The sequence below is a fragment of the Oratosquilla oratoria genome, chromosome 36 (assembly GCF_046742065.1).
Source record: "Oratosquilla oratoria isolate Oo_2021 chromosome 36, ASM4674206v1, whole genome shotgun sequence".
NCBI lineage: Eukaryota > Metazoa > Arthropoda > Malacostraca > Stomatopoda > Squillidae > Oratosquilla > Oratosquilla oratoria.
The window spans coordinates 10,983,778-11,006,519 of record NC_134812.1 but is presented as its reverse complement, the minus strand read 5'-3'; the positions used below and the strand labels follow the sequence as shown (position 1 = coordinate 11,006,519).

The window sequence follows — 22,742 nt, the reverse complement described above, 5'->3', positions numbered from 1 at the left end:
TGGAATGGGTGGGAATGATTTTATGCCTTTTCCTTTTTGGCTACCCCCCTAGTAAGAGGGGAAAAGCCTTTGTATATGTATGTATGTATGATTAGGATTCCTAACCTGGTTGAGACTGGTTTAACCCCTTTCATACGATGATGCCTCCGTAGGCGTCATGGGCCGTGAGAGGATATATGAGGATGCCGGCGTTCGCATTTGGTTTATATTTATTTTGTAATTGTAGCTGAGTGACCCCCATATTCTGTGAACTGGCTTGATCAGATTTTCTGTGATTGTTGATATTTAGAGTGAAAGAGAATGAGTGATACAACTGTGATTTTGTTTTTTAAACGCGAGTATTGTGGTGCATCATCGAATCATCGTACATCAGGCAGTTGATGTTACCGGCGAGAATTTGACCTTTACTGAAGTGGGTAATACTATGCAAAATTTTCTTCAGTTGGCGATTATGGCGATAGTATTGTTGGTTTCAGAGTTAGCCGTGGTGTAGTGGACTTGAATGTCGCCCCATTTGGATAAAGTTATAACAGAATCACCTCTTCTTGGAGGAGGTCATTTGTGTTTTGCATCATCCACGGATCCCGTTCGCGAGATGACTTCCGGTCGTCAGAAGAGAGATTCAGAGAACATGAGATGAGGCAACCCACACCGGCAGCATTTGATGATAATCGCTCGGCAAGGGGCACTGCCCCAGCGAAAATAGATTTAGCTCAGACGTGGATCCCCGGACTCGGTTGTTGTTGTTGTCGTTCCCTAGACTGTCTGTCCGAGCAGTCCCATCTCCCCCAAGGAATGCCACAGCCGAAACTGGGTTTTCCCACAAATCCTTTATAGAGTGTATGTTGTGTTGTTTGCGTGCATGGGGACCAAACGGCGGCAACCAGCCTTGGCCATCGGCTCTACGCAGGTGGCACCGATCCCCAAGAGGAGCTACGACTGCCTTTGGTAGTACCACGATCCCAGGACTCGGTTGTTCCTGGTGATGTGGATATACGCTCGGGGTGTTTCGTCCTCCCATCGGATCCTCCTTACTGTACGAGGTGCCACGTCTCCGACTTCGGCGACCACGGAACTCCGTCTCCTCCGATCTCGAGTCAATCTCATGAAGTCTCGAACTTTCCTTCCCCCTCGAACATCCTGCAGTAAGCTACCCACATACGCTCTCTACCATGAGCCCTCTTTCCTTCAGTCATTCCAAGCAAGCTGACCTTTTTCCAGTTCTCCTGCGCAGATGATATGACCTGGAAAAGAAAGTTGTCTACATCTGACGGTTCCTGTCAGTGATCTTTTTGCCGTGGCTCTTCTTGAAACTTCTTCATTTCTTCTTCAGAAGAAGAGGCAGGATCCTCCTCCTCCTCCTCCTCCTCCTGACTGATCTCGCGGTCAGTCACCTCCTCTCTCTCTGCCCACGCAATCCCTCTCTTTCCCTTCACCTCCGCTCAATTTTCGTTCTTCATCCGTGTGAATCTACAAGTTTAGCGTAACTATAGCTTACCATTACCCATACACTGCCCACGCCTGTGACTTCCACATAAACTCCCCACATAGCCCGAATTTGAAAAAAAAATATGGACAAAACACTCCCAGGTAAAACAACACCCATTACAAAACGCACGCGCACACACACACACACACACACACACACACACACACACACACACACACACACACACACACACACACACACACACACACACACACACACACACACACACACACATCCACAAAACAAACATCCCCAATCTTCACACCTTTTCCCGTTTCGCCTCACTCTTTTATACGAATAAAATTCCCAAATAATTTGGTCATCATTTCTCGTGATTTATTTCCTTTTAAAGAATGTTGGAGGTCAGAGGTGGGGGTGACAAGCCGCCTACCCCCCTCCCCCCCCTCTCTCTCTCTCTCTCTCTCTCTCTCTCTCTCTCTCTCTCTCTCTCTCTCTCTCTCTCTCTCTCTCTCTCTCTCTCTCTCTCTCTCTCTCTCTCTCTCTCTCTCTCTGTCTGTCACACACACACACACACACACACACACACACACACACACACACACACACACGCACACACGCACACACAAACGAAGCCGTAGTACCTTCGTTATTGGAAAGGAAGACTGAAGATAGAAGGAGGAGAGAGGGAAGAGGAAGGTGGGAGGAGGAGGTGCAAGAGGGAAGAGAAAGGTAAAGAAGAAGAAAGGAGGAGTATAGAAGAGTTCTTGTCCAGTTAGAGAATCGCATTATTGGTGTGATGTATCAGGTTCTGTATTTGTTCATTTGGGGGGAAATATTAACGTATCCTATTCATCACTTGTCTAGGGAGCGACTGCCCGCACCCCAGGAGGATTAAGTGAGAGGAAGAGGGCAAGTGGGGTCACGCAAGGTCATAGATTGACCTAGATTAGGTTTAGGTGGCAAAGTCCCGGGACGAAGATGATGTTTAGTACTAATCTTTGTTGCGGTCGTGAGGAAACTAATGGAACTGATATGGATAGCAATTCATAAGTGAGGAGCCTACACCAGGAAGCGCTTATCTGCGAACGCGAGATTCCATAGGGTATGTGGCGAGATTGAAACCAACGCACCACAACGGCATGCCAAAGGATAAATAGGTGTACCTTTGGAGAAGCCAGCTGATATCGTGGTTGATCAAAGATCCCCGTGCCAGTTTGCTCATTTCTCGGCTTAGTGCAGGCCTTATGGTCTCTTGCACTCTCCCCCTATGCTTATGTTCTTCTGTTGCCTTTTACGGAGACCTGCGTGATCAACCACTCAGCGTTTATGTTGTCAGTTTTAAAACTGGAATTGTCAGCGGAATGTGAAGTTTGGAGGTCGTCGGCAGTTGTTTATGGTGGTTAGCGACGTTGCCAGTTGATGAAGGCCGAATGACGTAAGCAAGAGTTAATTGGAAATGTGTCTTAGCAGGTGTTTTGTGGCGCCTTGAAATAACCTGCTTGTCATAGACTCCTTGACACTGTGAGGTAAATGGCCTTCACTAATACGCGAGGTTATAACATGGGGAGTATCGGGTGACATTGGCACTCCGATGTACAGTAAATACTCCGGAACGTGGCACTGTGACGTCATTATCAATACGTGGCACTGTGGCCTAAGCTCGTGCCTACGTCACTCAGCCTTCATTAGCTGGTATTATAACTCAAGCCGTATTTAGTAATGTTTGTTTTGATGTAAGCGGCCTTTCATGACATAGGGTGCTGTGTCATCAGCAGCCATGAATGTATGCACCCTGGCACATGTATTTATTACGACGACGTAAATATACGTTCATGGTGTTCGGTAGTGATATGAACATCGGGTGATGAAGACAAGGTCATCATATTAAGACACCAGGGCAGGACTCGTAGTAATAGACTTAGATTGGACAAATTCTGGTTTAGGAAGGAAATATACAAGAATTGGTTTACCGGTAGGGTAGTTAACGAATGGAATAAACTTAGTAACCATGTAGTTAGTGAGCGCTTAAACTATTGATTGTTTTAAGAGGAGGATAGATAGGTGGTAATAGACATGATACTGCCTGGTGTAGGCCTTATGGTCTCTTGCAGTCTCCTTCATTCTTATATTCTTATGAACATCTTTTAGTACAAAGGCTCGAAGCTTTCCTAATGCCTCGCAGTCAGCCTTTACTGGAACGTAACTAAATCACTTAAGAATGGAGGAGACTTCAAAGAGACCATAAGGCCTACACTAGGCAGTTCCATGCTCCTTACAACCTGTCCTTCCTTATCTAATTTTCTCTGAAGACAACCGATAGTTTCAGCGCTCATTATATGGTTACCAAGTCTATTCTATCCGTTGTCCATTGTGTTGGTAAACCAGTTCTTCTACAAAGGCGGAGCATGCCGACAGGAGACCTTTTGGTCCATAACTAGGTCGGATGCGAAAAATATAATAATGATCAATAAAAAATATATAAAAATTATAATGTAAATAATAACAAGTAGAATAAATGCCTAGGTATAGTTAAATAACCAAGCAGGTAAATAGTATTTACATACATATACCAATGGCTTTTTCCCCCTTACAAGGGAGGTAGCCTGGGAAGTAATAAATAATAATAATGAAAATCAAGCAAATAAACAAACAGACAATAACAAAAAAGTAAACAAATAATATGAAATAAATGACAGTCATTACAGCATCTTGCTTAGATGATTATCTAAACGAATCTTGAAGCTTCGAACTGAACCAGTTCTTGTCTATTTCCTCCATCATTTCTTTAAGAATAGCAAAAGTGTATACATTGTGACGAATGTGGATAGGAGGTAAGGGAACACGGGCTGAGGGAAATACTTTTATTCCTGACTAGTTTCGCCTGAGTGGCTTCTTCAGAGGCTTCTTCAAAGTATTTCCCTCAGCCCGTGTTCCCTTACCTCCTATCCACAATAGCAAAAGTCTTCATCGACATCGAACTCCTCGAACTCGACGACATTTGGTGATGTGACCTAAACAGACCTAAGGTGTCACACACAGGTGTGTCACGTCACAAAATGTCACATAACTAATGCCGAGTGGCGAGATGACGTCATCAGCTTTCGACAAATTCCCAGTTTGTATTTCGTTCCTAAAGTGTTTTATTTACGAACCCGCGTCCAGGCAGTTAATTGAAATGCACTTGTTTTTTTATTTTCATTGTATTTCTCTTAGCTATTGTTATTAACAGAAATAATAGAATTTTGATATTATGCTGGGCGACATTTTACCCCCCAGAAAGCGAGATGAGAGTCAAAGATGCCTAACCTAACCTAACCTGACCTAATCTGACCTAACTTAGAACCGAAGATATCGAGCGCAGTTGTGTGGGTTCAATTAGGGGGCCATAATGACGTCACAAGCACGCCTGAGTGACGTCACGGAAAGACGAGATGTGTGACATGATTTGGTAGTACAGTAAACCCTTTATATATCGAACTACGAGTCCTACCCTGCTGTCTTGATATGATGACCTTGCCTACGTCACTCTTAAGGAAACTTTGGGGTGGTGTCACTATTATACACACAGTAGACAATCCTTAAGAAAATTAAAGCAATGTTGCAAGTGATGTCTCACATGGTCGGCATGGCCCCATTCCATGATAGTGATAATATACCTACATATTTAGGGTGAGAAATGACGAAGAGGGACCCCTATTAACTGGTGAACAATTGTCCATGGAACAATTATCCGGTGAGCAATTGTCCACAGAACAGTTGTCCGGTGGCCAAATGTCCGGTGACCTACTGTCCGATGACCAACTGTCTGGTGACCAACTGTCTGGTGACCTGTCTGGTGACCAACTGTCCGGTGACCTACTGTCCGGTGACCTGTCTGGTGACCAACTGTCCGATGACCAACTGTCCGTACCCCGTTTCACGGAAAGAATGACCTAGAGGCGACCAGGGCAAATGTCTCGGAGAGCATCGAAAAGGTTAGTTGAGATCTCTTGGCCTGTAGAGATTAAAACTGCCTGGCTCCAGGAAACTGAACAGTTGAGAGGCTTTTAACCCTTTCTCTTCCTCTCTTCTCTTTATCTCTCTTTCTCCTCTCCCTCCTTTCTATCTATATATCTTTTATCTACTTCTCCCTCTACCTCTCCCTCGCTCTCTCTAGTACGATGCCCCTTACAAAGGACTTTGTAGCGTGGAATGTAATGGACCATACCCTTGGTCCAACTCGCTGGCGGAATGGTTCGAACTGCCGTCATCTCGAACTCCACAGCGAACATCCTTTGGTAAATGATACCATAAAGTGCATCTTGTATCCAGGATGATCTAGATTTCGCAAATTCGAGGTTTGAAAAAAAAATCGGATTTTAGAGAAACGTATTTTAAGATGACCCTCCCATTGTTCTTCCGTACGGAGACGGCCTTACATAATGAAAGTATGTCATGGGATCAGAGGAAGAAGGTGGGAACGCCTCTGCCTGCCCTTCTTCCTCCCCACCCACCACCACCACCACCACCACCACCACCACCACCACCACCACCACCACCACCACCACCACCACCACCACCACCACCACCACCACCACCACCACCACCACCACCACCACCACCACCACCACCACCACCACCACCACCACCACCACACCACCACCACCACCACCACCACCACCACCACCACCACCACCACCACCACCACCACCACCACCACCACCACCACCACCTCCACCACCACCACCACCACCACCACCACCACCACCACCACCACCCAAAACGTCACATGCCGGTAGCCTGTGCTGATTGAGCTCTCAAGCTGTTTTTGCCAACGGTCAAGTAGTTTCTGCGCGGGCTTCGACACAGGACGTTTTGCAGAGAGACACAGTCACACACAGACACACACAGAGACCTCAGGCCTCTGTCGCCTCTCCAGGTCCTTTAGCCAAAGGGTCCACGCCTTCGGAGGGGACCTCTTCGGGCCATGTGGCGCTGTGAAGGCCCTGCGGTGGGGTCCCCCTGGGCACCCCGTAAGAGGTCCAAATACACTTCCTGCTGCCTCTTCCTCGTCAAGATCTCCTGTCCGATTATGGTGTTGTTGGTAGGTATCTCTCTCTACTCTCTACTCTCTACTCTCTACTCTCTCTACTCTCCCTCCCTCCCTCCATCCCTCCTTCTCCCTCTCCTCCCTCTCTCCCGCCCCCCTCTCTCTCTCTGTCTCTCTCTCTCTCTCTCTCTCTCTCCCTCTCTCTCTCTCTCTCTCTCTCTCTCTCTCTCTCTCTCTCTCTCTCTCTCTCTCTCTCTCTCTCCTTCTCCCTCTCCCCCCCCACTCTCTCTCTCTCTCTCTCTCTCTCTCTCTCTCTCTCTCTCTCTCTCTCTCTCTCTCTCTCTCCCTCCCTCTCTCTCTCCCCTCCCTCCCTCCCTCTCTCTCTCTCCCCCTCTCCCTCTCTCTCTCCGTATAGTTGTTCTCATAATCTCTTATTGTGATTTAACCATCCCTATCCTCCAGTTTCTATGCCACCTGATTTTCCTGCCTCCTCTTCCTCTTCCTCCACCTCGTTTTTCTTGTTTTCCTCACTCCTCTTCCTCCTTGTTTTCCTTCTGTTCCTTCCTCCTCCTCCTCCTCCTCCTCCTCCTCCTCCCCCTCCTCTTTTTCATCTTCCTCCTATTCTTTTTCTCCCTCCTTATTTTCCATCTGCTTCCTCCTTCCTTCATCCTCCTCCTCCTCCCCCACTTCATCTTCCTCCTCTTTCTCCTCCCCTCGTCCTCCTCCTCCTCCTTCTTTTCCTACTGCTGGCGCTGCTTTTACTAGTGATTCGCCTAATCCTTGCTTTACACTTTATTTATTTATTCACTTATTTATTTTATTTATTTATTTTTCTACTCTTGTTCTTGCAATTCCTCCTCTTCGCTTTCCTCTTCAACCTCCTCTTCGTCATCCTTTCCTCTTCCTCTTCTGCATTTTCTCCGCTTCATTCTTCTGATTTCATTTGTCTTCCTGTTCTTCCTCTCCTCTTATTAGTCCTGTTCTTCCTATCTTCTCTTATTCGTCCTCCTGTTCTTCCTATCTTATCTTATTCGCTCTCCCATTCTTCCTATCTTCTCTTATTCGTCCTCCCGTTCTTCCTATCTCCTCTTATTCGTCCTCCTGTTCTTCCCATCTCCTCTTATTAGTCCTCCTGTTCTTCCCATCTCCTCTTATTCGTCCTTCCGGTCTTCCTATCTCCTCTTATTCGTCCTCCTGTTCTTCCCATCTCCTCTTATTAGTCCTGTTCTTCCTATCTCCTCTTATTCGTCCTCCTGTTCTTCCTATCTTCTATCTTTCTGCCTTGGCGTCTTTCTCTTCCTCTCTTCGTCCCTAACTTACTTTGCTTTAATTATTTTATTTCAAGGCTCATGCTGTCATTTATCTCTCGTTTGTTCTTAATTTTTCCTACTCTCCCCATTTTTCTCCCCTCCTTTTTTTCGTTCAATGTCTCTCTCTCTCTCCCTCTCTCTCTCTCCCTCCCTCCCTCCCTCCCTCCCTCCTCCATCTATCTTTTTTCTTTTTCTATTTATTTGTCTCCCTCCCTCCCTCTCTCTCTTTTCCTCTTTTCCACTCTCCCTCCCTCTCACTCCCCCCTTCCTTGCCTCACCCCCTCCCATACCTTCCTCTTCATCATTGTATCTCTCCCCCATTCTCTCCCTCTCCCTCCCCCTTTTCCTGTTTCTTTGACCCACATCTCCTTCTCATCCGTCTGTACGCCTTTTCATTACATTCCATATGTACGTCTACATACAGTCCTCATCTTCCCATGTATTGTGTATGGTGCCATGTACGTCTTCATACAGTCCTCATCTTCCCATGTATTGTGTATGGTGCCATGTACGTCTTCATCTTCCCATGTATTGTGTATGGTGCCATGTACGTCTGCATATAGTCTTCATCATCCTATGCATTGTGTATGGTGGTGTGGTGGGTAGGGGTGCTTTTCTTTAACACGGGTTCGTGCGTGCGTTCGTGTTCCAGTTCGCGTCGGCGGTGAAGCCCCTGGTAGTCTCCAGGAGCCACGAGGCTTTGCCACTAGGCCATTCTCGAGGACGGCAGTGGAGGGAAGTCGCGGTTTACTTATACACACACACACAGGTGCCTTTTGTGTGTGTGTGCGCGCGTGCACGCGTTCGGTGGCCTCAGGTGACAGCGCCGCCTGTTTCAGGAGGAAGCTTCTGCCCTTAGCCTCAGCCGAGAACGTGGTTTCATGACGGAGGGTTTGCGTCGTCCTCTGTGGGCCAGAGTGTTCTTCAGATGCAGTGCCGCGTCCATGATGACCTTGCCGAAGAACGTGGATAACCGCCAAAGACTTCATAGGACAGAGACGACGACGACGGCGGTGGAAACCGGACGGACGTCATGTCCTCAGACTTGTGTTCTCGTAACATCCAGTAGAAGGTGATGCAGTGCCTTAGCGAAGTCAAAAAAGTGTTTCGAGGATACAAAGTGTCATAGAGCCGAAAGAGGTAGGATTTGAAAGCGTGGAAAAAAACAAACAAACAAGGAATACTCAAGCGAGACCCACGGGACTGAGGAAATCGGTGACTCGTGCTAGGTACAGTGTCCTCCAAGGCAACACCTCCCCTCCCCCAGGGGAGGGAGGAGGAGGCGGCCCCAGGCCGTCTCCCCTTTGGGGGAGTCATGGGCACCCGGAGGGTCATCCGGGCGGGAGTCCCGGCAGACTCTCCGACGAAGAGCGGCTTCACCTTCGACTTGGCCATTCCCATCCTATCGGAGGAGGAGTCTTCGCTGCCTTATTGCAGACTCGAGGAGCAGGTACGTTTCGCGAAGGAGCATGAGAATGGAGGAGACCGCAAGAGACCATAGGGCCTACGCTAGGCAGTTCCGTGTCCGTTAAGCCCGATCATCCCCATCCACGAAGTTATATAATATTCTGTTTAAACAATCGGCTGTTTCAGCGCTCAGTACTTGGTTACTAAGTCTATTCCATTCGTTAACCACTCTATTGGTAAACCAGTTCTTGCTTATTTCCTTTTTAAACCTAAATTTGTTAAATTTAAACCCTTTATTACGAGTCCTGTCCTGCTGTCATGACGCAGTTGAACGAGATGTGGTCACCAGGCGTCAGCCATAATAAAGTCTATAAAGGTCATAATACGAAGGGAGTTAACTTTGTCAGTAACTACAGTTGCTGCCCGTCAGGCGAATGAAATCGCTTGGCGCCAAAATAAGATAAGATTTCAGATACTCTGGGTTGAAAGGATTCTTGAAGATGGTATTAACCCGGTTTTCCTTATCGGTACGATGACGACGACGAAGACGATGACGAAGACGACGACGATGACGACGACGATGACGACGACGAATACAACCATTACCACCACCAACCGCCACCGACTGCCACCACCAATTACCACTACTACCAACTACTAACTACCATCATCACTACAACCGCTATCAACGACCTTCATCTTTGTGGAACTGTGTGGTGAAAGCAGTCAGGATCCGTCTCCCAAAGACACAGTTCATTGTTCTCGCTCTCCACCACCACTACCACTACTGCCACCACCACTATCACCACTGCCACCACCATCATCGCCATCACCACCACTACCACTACCACTACCACTACTGCCACTGCCGCTAACCCCAAAACCTTCACTAACCCCAAAACCACCACTAACCCCAAAACCATTATCACCACTAACGCCAACACCACCACCACTAACGCCAACACCACCACCACTAACTCAAAAACCATCACCACCATTAACCCCAACACCACTACCACCACTAACCCAAAACCACTACCACCACTAACCCCAACCCCAACACCACCACCACCAACCTCAACACCACCACCACCAACCTCAACACCACTAACCCCAACACCACCACCACTAACCCCAACACCACTACAACTAACCCCAAAAACACCACCACTGACCCCAACACCACCTCCACTAACCCCAACACCACCACCACCGCTAACCCCAACACCACCACCACCGCTAACCCCAACACCATCACCACTAACCTCAACATCACCACTAACCTCAACATCACCACTAACCCCAACACCACCACCACTAACCTCAACATCACTAACTCCAACACCACAAACTCCAACACCACTAACCCCTGCACCACCACCACCACTAACCCCAACACCACCAACCCCAACACCACCACCACCACCAATATCGCCACTGCCGCTTCAGGGATTCTCCTCGTATCCGAAAAAAGGAGAAAGAGAAAGACGATGCGGACTTTGACAGAACAAAATCTCTAAAAGATCGAGCTGTCCTCAAGCGCCAGTCAGCTCCTCTTTTTTTTTTTTTTTTTTTTTTTTATCATCCCGGACAGGGGCCCTATTGTTGTTGGGGATGGGGATTCTTGTACCGCTCTCAGACCTCAAGGTCAGACCAGGTCATCGCCGCCTCAGACATCGAGGCGAACGAGCGTCTGGCATTTCCTACGGCATGGGCCAGGAACACTGGTACTTCGATTCCGGAAAGGTAAAATAACTGAAGAGGGAGACTCTTCCGCAGTTTGATAGAATCGCCTGGTGGTGTGCAACGGCACTCGCGTTGAAGAAAAATGCTTTGTGATGTCGGTGTCACACTATGCGGTGATGCCGGGTGCGGCCAGATGATGGTCAAGTTGAATTATTTTAATAAAATCAACTGCCAAGAGCCAGAAGTTTATATAATGACTACCATCTTCCCCTTCGTTAAAGTACTATCATAACCTTTCGAGTCTGTGTGTGTGTGTGTGTCGTTGCTTGCGGCAAAGGTCGAATGAAGGAGGTTCGAATCCTGCCACCGGGGAAGTTGAACCAAGGGCATGGTTCATTAAATTCCACGCTACATAGTCTTCTGTGAGGAATATATATATATATAATATATATATATATATATATATATATATATATATATATATATATATATATTAATGTGTGTGTATTCTGGTGTAGTGGTTAACGTCACGCCGCCACAGTGCGGACCCGAGTTCGCGCCCCGTTCATGAACTCACTATATTCCGTCTATATTATGTGTGCATACAAGAACATCTTATCCGACCATTAGTGGAAAGGATTGTTTCGAAGGTTTGTTGTCTTGTTCGCATACGTGGGTGACGAAAACAAAGGTTTCAGCTTTCTAGAGGTCACAAGCGCCCATGGGCGTTTGGGCGCCTGGGCGCCTGCATAGTTGAGGGGATGAGAGGGTTGAGGGAAGGAGAAAGTTGGAATCTGGGAGCGTTAGGGTTGCATAAGAATGAAGGAGACTGCAAGAGGCCATAAGGCATACACTAGGCAGATCTATGTCCCACGCCACCTGTCATCGCCATCCATAAAGTTGTCTAACACTCCTCTCAAAACAACCGATAGTTTCAGTGCTCAGTTCGTGGTTACTAAGTCTATTCCATTCGTTAACCGCCCAGTGGGTAAACCATTTCTTGCATGTTGTGGGTAGTGAGGGTGTGGAAGATTTTGGTTGATCGTATGAAATAAGGAAATTGAAGGAACTAGACTTGATAGAAGAATATAACATAAGAACATTGACCATTGCATGGAAGGTAATGCAATTGAACAACAGTAGCGAGACTGAATCCATGGCAAGACTTGCTTCTAAGGTAACAGTATTTTTACAATAGTTATTTCCTTCAACATCCTACCTCCAGCCCCCATTTCTCTTTAACAGTACAAAGTTCAAACTATACACGAGTGTACAAACACTTGTGATTACGCAATCATAAATTACTACCATCACCAAATTCTTCCATTTGAGGGGCTATCACACTGGGCTTCCATGAGCTTCACCAGCGTCGACAGTTGAGAGTTCGTTTGAGTAAAAACGACTTCGGTTACAATATTTTATTTTTCAAATCTCCAAATATTTGACTATCCGCAAAGCTAAATAGTGCATCAAAATAGTGTAAACCTGTACAAATTGTAGACATACTGTTGAAATGTTCTTAGATAAGTCTAGATTTCTGTAATGAAGTAATATTCTAGTAATTCAAATGGAGGTTGGAGGTAAGATGTGCGAGGAGAAATAGCCCATTGTGATAACCCATTAACTCTGTTGCACAAAGGAAATTATCTGAAGACCGGTATTAATAGTAGAATGTGTTTTGTAAGTTTTGATAGCACATTTTATTTTCCCATTTCGTGTACTCCATTGTCTGCGTCGATTGTTTACCACGAGACCATTACAGTGATACTGTTGCTTTTTCTTTTTTACATTTTTCCTTTGACGATTTGTTTTGGTGGCCAATCCCAATTTCAATCCTATATTGTAAAAGTAATTGTTAATTTTGTGATTTATTTTCACACACTTCCTATCTAAAAATGTACTTTTTGAACACGTTTGCACGACAAATTATTCATGTAACTTAAAACTTTTAACTTGTAAGTATTGTCACTGTGACTGTCACTGTGTTGCGTAATGTCAAGGTATATTTATATTAGCCCCACAAATTATTCATGCAAATATTGTGTTGCATAACCTCAGGGTATTTGTCTTCACTACATAAGAATATAAGAATAGAGGAAACTACAAGAGACCATAAGGCCTACACTAGGCAGTTTGTCCATTACTACCTGTCATCCCCATCCATAAAATTATCTAACACTTCTCTTAAAACAACCAATAATTTCAGTGCTTACAACATGGTTACTAAGTCTATTCCATTCGTTAGCCACTATATTGGTATACCCGTTCTTGCCTATTTCCTTCATAGATATTTAATACTTATTATTTGCTATCTATAGATGTATAACTTGACAGGGTATTTGTCCTCATTAGTTCTATGGATGTATAACTTATCAGGGTACTTGTCCCCATTATTTGCTATCTATAGATGTATAAATTGACAGGGTATTTGTTCCCATTAATTGCTGTCTATAGATGTATAAATTTACATTTTGTTTTTGTCCTCATTAGTCATTATCTATTTTCTTTCCCATAAACTCTTCTCTACCACTTACCTAAGCTTAAAAAAATCTATAGATGTGTAAATTGATCATGGCATCCCGTGCTAATTTGTGTTGTTATTTTTCTTTCAGGACTTGGATGGCGAAGTGAATGGCACACATGAGTTCGAGGTTTGTGATCTCGTCCCAGAAGGCCATGACAAAGTGGACCAAAGTCAGTTCGAGCTCCTCAAGGTTCTTGGCCAGGGCTCCTTCGGCAAAGTGAGTGACCGCATCTTGGTCGACAGTTCTTAGGGGTCATGTTAGTGATAGCTCTTTCTCCTTCCCTATCTCTCTTTCTCCCCTTCTCTCTTTCTCCTTCCCTATCTCTCTCTCTCTCTCTCTCTCTCTCCCCTTCTCTCTTTCTCTCTTCTCTTTTCTTCCCTTCTCTCTTTCTCCCCTTCTCTGTCTTTCTCCCTTTCTCTCTTTCTCCCTTTCTCTCTTTCTCCCCTTCTCTCTTTCTCCCCTTCTCTCTCTTTCTCCCTTCTCTCTTTCATCCCTTCTCTCTCTTTCCTTTCCCCTTTCCCTTTCCTGCAAAGACTCAAAGCAGACAAGGTGTTGGGAGGGAATATTTAAAACAGAATCCAGGTAATTAGGTCCTCAAATGTGCATTTATGTGGAAGAAGCAAAAAAGAGGAGAAGGGTGGTTGTATGTTTGTGAGAAGAAAGATGGATGTGTTCACATTGAGTGCAACTAAACTGAAAGGAGGAAGTGAGTTTGATTTTGGGAATGTGGTAGGTAGGATGTTGGAAGTGGAACAAAGATAAAGGAGTGAAAAGGATGGATGCCAGTTGATCTGCTGGGGTGGTTGCTGGAATTTGATGAGCTCAGGTTGAGAAATTTACTAGTATTTTGTTTCTACTTAGGTCGGAGATTGCTTGGGCTGGTATGAGACATGTGAAAGGTGGATGTATGCTTTGATTAGAACAAGTCCCCTACCCCCATCCTTTATAAGGGAAAATAGCCTTTTGGTGTTGGAGATTGCTTGAATTGATGTGAGACATGTGGAAGGTGGATGTATGCTTTGATTAGAACAAGTCCCCTCCCCCCACTCTTTATAAGGGAAAATAGCCTTTTGGTGTATGTATATATGTATTCATCTAATTGTATTTACCAAATTGTAATATACAGGAAAGGAGCTATGTTCATTGGATCCTGTTTCATATTCCCCAATTTTATCATACTTAGCCTCAAATTCATGTACAGTTCCAATTTAGTCTATATCCTTGATTTCCAATTATCATATTTCAATATAGATTCATGTAATGTTTGATGCTGGGCTATATGTATGTACATATGCATGTATATATCTTAATTTTAGCTTGTTCATGCCATTTGGAATATTTTCTTCGACATTAATGTGATTTCTCTTCTTGCAGGTTTTCCTTGTCCGTAAGATAACAGGCTTTGACTCGGGAACCTTATACGCCATGAAAGTGTTAAAGAAAGCCACACTTAAAGGTAATCCTATTTGTTGTTGTTTACGATTTTCCCTTTACTGCTAGACAGGTGTTGTTAAGAAATTTTATAGTTTCTATTGTGTGGAGTGTGTAGTACACGCAACATGAAGTGGTCATGAAACTTTGTGCATGAAGTTGCTTAAAGGAGACATGGACTGGGAGTGAAGTGTTTGTTCTTGACGTCTCATCAGGAATAAACACTTCACTCCCAGTTCATGTTTCTTTGCTGTGTTTAAACAACTTGTTCACAGGAATATCAGTTTTCATTTATGCATGAAATTAAATAACTCAGGCAGTGTTTTGCAGAAATTTAGAACATAAGTGGAAGATGAAAAGTCCTGGTATCCATTTTGAAATTAACAAAGGAAATACGATATCAAAATACCATTGTAATTATTAGTATCATTTACAGATAGAAATGTAATTTGTTAAGAAATGGAAAAATCTCACAAAGCCACAGGAAAAAAAGTCATATTTATGTAATGCAGGTGTGGGTGACAGGAGTTTTGGGTAGTAATTACCAGAGTTGGGTGTATTCCTTGTGTTCCTGTGTGTGCCCCCCTCAGTGTCCTGACTGACACATATATAGTCAGGGCACCGAGGGATGCACCTAGGAACACACCGAGGAATGTGCCCAGCTCTGGTAATTACCAAATTCAATATATTTTAGTGATCACTTAATTCTCCTGCCTGTCAGTGTAAAATTCTAAAGCAGGTCTTACCCCTTTTGCAGTTCGTGACAGAGTTAGAACCAAGATGGAGCGAGACATCTTAGCAGAAGTTCGGCATCCTTTTGTGGTCAAGCTCCACTATGCATTCCAGACCGAAGGAAAATTATATCTTATCCTAGATTTCCTCAGAGGCGGAGATCTCTTCACTAGGTTGTCCAAAGAGGTATGTATCAATATTACTGGATTAAACCATGTATATTGGGGGGAGGGGGTGTTGTAGACATCTTGGAGAAATATGGTCATTCACAGTGTCAACAGCCTAGAACTTATGAAGTCATATATACATAATGTCCCAGAAAAATGTACTTACTTTACAACATCACTAGTAACTGAATGTAATATTGGATATACTCAGGGGGTCGGGGAGCTAGACAGGATGTCTAAACTTTTCTTTAATTTCTTTACATATTATTTAACTTAAAGTATTATTCTTGTATCCATGTGAAAAAATTACTGCATTAACTATCTTTCAAGGTGTGTATACATTTTATTGGGACACCTTGCGCATGCATATAACAAAAGAATCTCTCCCCCCTTATAAGGGGGATGACTGAGTTGGAGTATACATTTGCCCTACACCCATCTCTCACCCAATCTAGAAATCCATTTGCTGTCCCTCCTGTCTTAGGTACTCATGGATTAAAGGTCATTCCTGTCCTTCACCCACTGCTGTGGTCAGATATAATGCAGCGAAATACCGTACATCCGCAGGAGGACCTAACAGCTGAAGCTGGTATACCTTCACCACTTCATTATATGAATCCCCCAACATACTCCACTCCCATTCATCCCCTTCCCTCCCTCTTATCTTGGCACCTCCTGGATGACAGGTCATCCCTACATCTCACCTACTGCCCTGTCTCAAGAAAATACAGAGCAGATAATAAATTCCTTTGGGCTGCATCATTTCCTCACCTATTTGTGACCACTTTCCATTCCTCGTACCTATCTCTTGTCCCCTCCCTTCTCTGATGAACATTCCTCTTGCATCCAGTACCCTTATCACCTTGTCCGTCTGCTTCATCTTTGGTCTTCCTGTGAAGTTCATTCCCTCCATCCCTGCCTTCCACCCTCTTAGTGATTCTTTACTCATTCTTTCCACATGTCCAAACCATCCTAGTATTCTTTGATCAACCCTTTCTACCAGCTCAATTTTTTCCCCACTCTGCCTCACTACCATATTTCCCATACTGTCTGTCCTTATAACACTTCATCTCAATATTAAACAAAACCCTGAAATATTCTGTCCATCTTTCCCTTAACCACTTCGGTACAAGTGAAATTCTTGCGCCCAGCATTGGCTGCCATATGTATGATTCATCACACTACTTGCATTATGAAATATAAAGCCACTGCTGTATTACTCATTCTCTTTTACTATGAGTAATAATGATGATATGGTTTAACGTCACAAACTCCTTCCATCGGAAGGCTAGGATGGTGCCCCTTACAGAGGACTTTGTAGCATGGAATTTAATGAACCATGCTCTTGGTTTAACTTCGCCAGTGGCAAGATTCGAACCGCCATCCTCTCAACCTTTGCTACAAGTAACGATCAAATCAGTTCACAGAATCTGGGGGTTACTTGTGTACAACTACAAAAGATATACATAATCAAGATGCCAAAACTAGCATCTTCATGTACCCACTTGCACCTCATGATGCCTAAGCAGGGGTCATCGTACCAAAGTGGTTAATATGTATGACACACTGCTGGAAGTATTGGAGATTTTAAGCATACATTTATTGGTATGAGTGAAGTTATTTGTATTAATTAATGTTGTTTTATTTCAGATTATGTTTACAGAAGAGGATGTGAAATTCTACTTGGCGGAATTAGCATTAGCATTAGATCACCTACATTCCATTGGCATAATCTATAGAGATTTAAAACCAGAAAAGTAAGTGTCAACCTATGTTTCCTTTCTAAAATCATAGATCCAAACTAGTGGTTCTCAACCATTCTCACTCCATTCCCTCTATTAGGAACTTTGAACATCATTGTGGCACCCTTTACATATTTTCCTCCCAACACACCCTCCCCCAAAATTAAAAATTAAAAACAAAATGAAGCTAAAGAGATTACAGTAACTTGGGTGACCATGCCCCTTCCCCACTCCATTCCCCATATTAGGAACTTTGAACATCATTGTGGCACCCTTTACTTATTTCCCTCCCAACACGCCATCCCCCAAAATTAATGATTAAAAACAAAATGCAGGTAGAGATTACAGTAACACAGCTGGCTGTGGTCCCCCAAAGTTCTTGTCATCGCCCAGTGTTTGAGAACCATTGGTCTAAACCCATCATCAGGGTGAAATATTTTATGACTTATGAGAAGGGATTTCTCCCCGTCTTTTCCATTTCTGCATGAGGGGACAGAGAGGGAGGTCACTGATGTAATGAAGCAGCCTTGCTGTGAATGTGCTGTGTCTTGTGGCACTGCTTCTGACCTAGGGCAGTGGGTGAGATGCAGGGATGATCCATCATCCAGGAGGAGTTAAGATAAGAAGGAGGGAGGGGATGGGTGGGATGGTTTTTATGCCTTTGTTTTTTGGCTACCTCCTTTATAAGGGGGAAAAAGCCTTTGGTGCATGTATGTATGATGTAGGTTATGACAAACAACAGGACAGTGGGCGAGATGCAGGGATGACCTGTCATCCAGGAGGAGCCAAGGAAAGAGGGAGGGAGGGGTGGTGAATGGGAGTGGAGTGTGTCGGGATGAAATGGGTGGGAGTGGAATTATACCTTTTGACTTTTGTTACCTCCCTTGTAAAGGAGAAAAAGCCCTTGGTATATGTATGTATGTACATCATTCTATGTACATGTTTGTATGTATATATATATATGTAATGTATGTATATATGTATACAGTGAGACCTCTCATTAACGGACGTTAATTAGCTGTGTTTGCGGTGTTTTTGTTGTTTTTGATGCTGTTGTTTAGTGCGTGCAATCGCTATGCCACTCAAAAACCACTCCAAACCAATGGATTATTCACATCAACGGACACCGTTACCCCCATTTTAGTCCGTTAATGAGAGTTAGTACTGTATATATATACATACCAATTATGGCAGCTGCACTTGGTGGTCTTGCCAGATACACGATGGAATGTCGCATCTCCACCGCTCATCTTGAGATCCCATCAGCAGCCATACCTGTCTGGAGAGGGCTGGCACTCAGTCTCGAGATCAGTCCTAAGATCTCTTTATTGGCTTTGACTCTTTTCTGTGCTTTGTTGCATAAGGAGGGCTGACACCTAGCAACTGCACTCCCACCTCCTCCTTCTCCTCCTCCTCCACCACCCCACCCCCACCCCACCAGCTTGTGACATAGAAACAGGCCCACACTGAAACGACATATAGCAGTCCAACATTTCAAGGAGAGGTTCATGGAAGTGCATGAGAATTGTTGCCAACTACTGTTGGTTCCTGTATGCCTTACCAACAAAAAAATTTACTACATTCATATTTGTTGCCTTTTCCTTTGTATAGAGTGTATATATGGAATAGGAGGAAAGCTGTCAAGAGCAGTCTAGAGTTTTTATGAGAGTAATAGAGCTTGTGTTAGAATCAGAAATGGAGATAGTGGTTTAAGGTAAAGGTGGGACTTCGCCAAGTATGTGTTATTTTGCCTTGGCTGTTCAATTTATACATAGATGGGGTGGTGCGAGAGGTAAATACAAGGGTAATGGGGTGGGAAATAGATATGGTTAAAGAAAATGGGAAAAAAAAATGGAGATAAGTCAGTTGTTGTTTGGAGACAGCACTGCCCTTGTAGCAGTATCAGAGGAGGGATTAAGGAAGTTAGTGATGGAGTTTGGGAAGGTATGAGAAAGAAGGAAGTTGCAGATAAATGTGGGTAAAAGTAAGGTGATGAGGTGTACAAGGGGAGGGGATGGCAGCAAATTGGAAGCGAATATTAGGGGAGAGGAACTGGAGGAAGTGGATAGCTTTAGATACTTGGGTGCGAATGTGGCAGGAAAAGGAGTGGAGGTAGAATGTAGATTGAGAGAAGCAAATAAATGCTTTAGGGGATTAAAAAGTGTAATGAGAAATAGACATATGGGAATGGATGCTAAGTGGAGATTGTATGAAGAGGTGAATGTGCTGACAGCAGTATATGGGACAGAAACATGGAACATAAGAGAGGAAGGGTTTAAATGTGTTTGAGATGAAATGTCTTAAGAAGTATAGCAGGGGTTACTAGGTTGGATAGAGTGAGAAAAAGGAACTGAGGAGGAGAACGGGGGTGAAAAAGGAGTTGAGAGATAGGGTTGGTGAAATAATATTGCGATGGGCTGGACACATGGAAAAGACAAGTGAAGAAAGATTAGTAAAAGAGGTGTGGAAGGCAGAGGTGGAAGGAATGAACATGAGAGGGTGATCTAGGATGAGATTGATGAAGTAAAAGGGGCATTGGGAAAGAGGGGAATGTCTGTTGAGGAGGGAAGAGGGAAGACAGAAGATAGGGGTGAAAAGAGAACGATTGTGTATGGATGATGCTGTGATGCATGGAAAGGGATGGGTGGTGAGGATGTATGTGTGAATGATATTTTGACATAGCCGAAAGGGATTTCTCCCCATCTTTTTCTATGTGAGGGGACGGAGAGGGGGGTCACTGATTTAATGTAGCAGCCTTGCTGTGGATTTGCTGTATCTTACTTTTGGCTTAGGCTACCTCCTTTGTGATGGGAAAATGCCCCTGGTATAAGTATGTATATATTTATTTATATATAATATGCATATACAGTACTGTGTATATAATGATATATATTTTTTTCCAGCATTCTTTTAGATGCAGATGGTCACATATCGTTGACAGACTTCGGATTGTGTAAAGAGGCTTTGGATGACCAGAAAGCTTATAGCTTTTGTGGTACTGTGGAATACATGGCCCCAGAAGTCGTCAACAGAAGAGGTCACACCACAGCAGCAGATTGGTGGTCTTTTGGAGTTTTATTGGTAGGTAGAGAGCTCCTTTTTTATTCATTTATTTTTAATTTATATATGTACACACTATACATATTTATATATGTGTGGCAGGTTCAACTCACACACCCACATGAAATTGAAATTATTAGTAATGATAATAGTAATAGTGATAATAGAAATCCAACAAGAGAAACGACAGTAAAGACAGTAATAATAGTAATGATAGTAAAATAAGTGAAGGGCACCCGCTTGTGTTCCAACCCTCTCATCTCCATCAGGAGGTGCAGCCCAGGAGGGCTGACACTTGATCCCTGGAGTAAGCCTATGATCTCTGTCTCTCAACTTGAACTGCATTTCGTACACCTTATCACAAGTAGAGCTGACAGTTGGCCTCTCTTTTCCTTCTACTTTAATCCTGTGATAGAAACAAGTCATACACTAGTACAGCATAGACTACAGTCAAAAGATTCTTCACAGGGATATTTGTGGGAGGACCCAGGGAGTGTTGCTAGCCTTTGTGGGGCTACGGTTTTTCCGCATAATGGAACTCAAGGGTGGGAATGGGTGCATGGCTTGATTACCTCCCATATAAGGGCTAAGAAGCCCTTGGTAAATAAAGTAAATGGATTTAGATAGGAACTCAAGTTGGCAATTGTGATAATATAATATTACATTCATGGATCCATCTATCTATCTATCTGTATACCAAAAGCCTCCCTCTTATAAGGGAGGTAATCGGCCAAGGTGAGTTCCCAATTAAAGAGTAGAATAGGCCTAGCTACAGATCCAAATTTCCTCAGGAGCAACCACCACACAGAAGACACCAAACATCATGTTATATTGCCCTATATGGATGTACATGTTCTAAGGGGAGAGAGTAGGGGAAAATCGGATAATTTTTTTGATGGAAGGTAGATTGAGAGTGTAGGATAGATGGAGAAAGAGGAAAAGGACAGAAGGTAGGAAGGTGCTCGGAGTAAACTGCTTAAATGAGAAAGAAAAGGAGAAGGAGTACAAGAAGCTGAGAGAAGAGTGGGAGGGAGTGAAGGGTAGAGTAGAACTAGGAGTGGAGGAGGAATGGGGATGTTTCAAGGAGGGAGTCACAATGCTGTGATGCATGGAAGGGAGTGGATGGGGGATGGGGGTTGAAGGATTATGTGTGAATGATATTTTGATTTGGATTTTTCCCCATGTTCTCTTTTTCTGCATGAGGGGATGGAGGTGGGGGGTTGTTGATTAAATAAAGTGGCCTTGCTGTAGATGTGCTGTGTCTTACTCCATTGCTTCTAACCCAGGGTAGTGAGTGAGATACAGGGATGATCCGTCATCCAGGAGGAGCCAAGACAAGAGGGAGGGGTGAATGGGAGTGGAGTATGTGGGGATGTAATGGGTGGGAGTGGATTTATGTCTTTGAGTTCAGCTACCTTCCTTGTAAGGGGGAAAAAGATGTTGGTATATGTATATGTATCCTTATCCGGACAGCAACACAATATATCTTCCATAAGTGATTTGTAAGCCAGTGCAGTGGCTGTTGTCAGTTACCTGAGAACATTGAGTCTCCTACAAGATAGACTTATGGCAGCAGATTTATGACCTGCCCCACCATTTTTCTATCTGCTTAACCTAAACTCCTCATCTGTTTGATTTTGTGCATGAGAATCACCTCCCACAATTATTGGTATGATTTCTCTGGTATTACTCAGTTTATATATCTTGCTTAGTATCTTTGAGGTCATGTGCCTCTCTCCATCTTGAAACTATGACATGTTTTCTTTTATTTATGTGTTCTTTGGAAGCTCACTGGGTGAGCAGGTTGAGGCATTGTTACTTGTGAAAAAGGTCGAGGGGATGATGGTTTGAACCCTGCCACTGGCAAAGTTGAACCAAGAGCATGGTTCATTAAATTCCCTGCCACAAAGTCCTAAGTGAAGGGCACCGCCTTAGGCTTCTGATATGGGGGAGTTTGTGACGTTAAACCATGTCAGATGTTCACTCATGTATTGGTATATGATCTTTCACTTTAACCCCTTCGTTACCGACCCGTCAACCTTACGTAAACAAACGTTTCAAACCGTCCCATGAATGGCTGGAGCCTTATGTTTGTAAACACAGACACTTGCCACCATGTGGGTAGAAATAACTCAGAAACCGAGGCCTTGAGAGCCCTCAATACACACAGCTTATAACTGTGACACGTGCATGTCACGGGGAG

General features: G+C 44.1%; 1 protein-coding gene across 4 annotated transcripts in view; it reads left to right on the top strand.

The window, feature by feature from the left end:
* S6kII (Ribosomal protein S6 kinase II) overlaps positions 1-22,742 on the top strand; it is a 1,295,804-nt gene that overhangs the window by 972,056 nt on the left and 301,006 nt on the right. For all 4 annotated transcript variants that reach the window (XM_076174453.1, XM_076174454.1, XM_076174452.1 and 1 more), the window contains exons 3-7: positions 13,495-13,623; positions 14,782-14,863; positions 15,596-15,756; positions 17,388-17,494; positions 20,383-20,560. In XM_076174453.1, the coding sequence (XP_076030568.1) occupies positions 13,495-13,623; positions 14,782-14,863; positions 15,596-15,756; positions 17,388-17,494; positions 20,383-20,560 (657 nt within the window). The remainder of the gene's footprint in view (positions 1-13,494; positions 13,624-14,781; positions 14,864-15,595; positions 15,757-17,387; positions 17,495-20,382; positions 20,561-22,742) is intronic.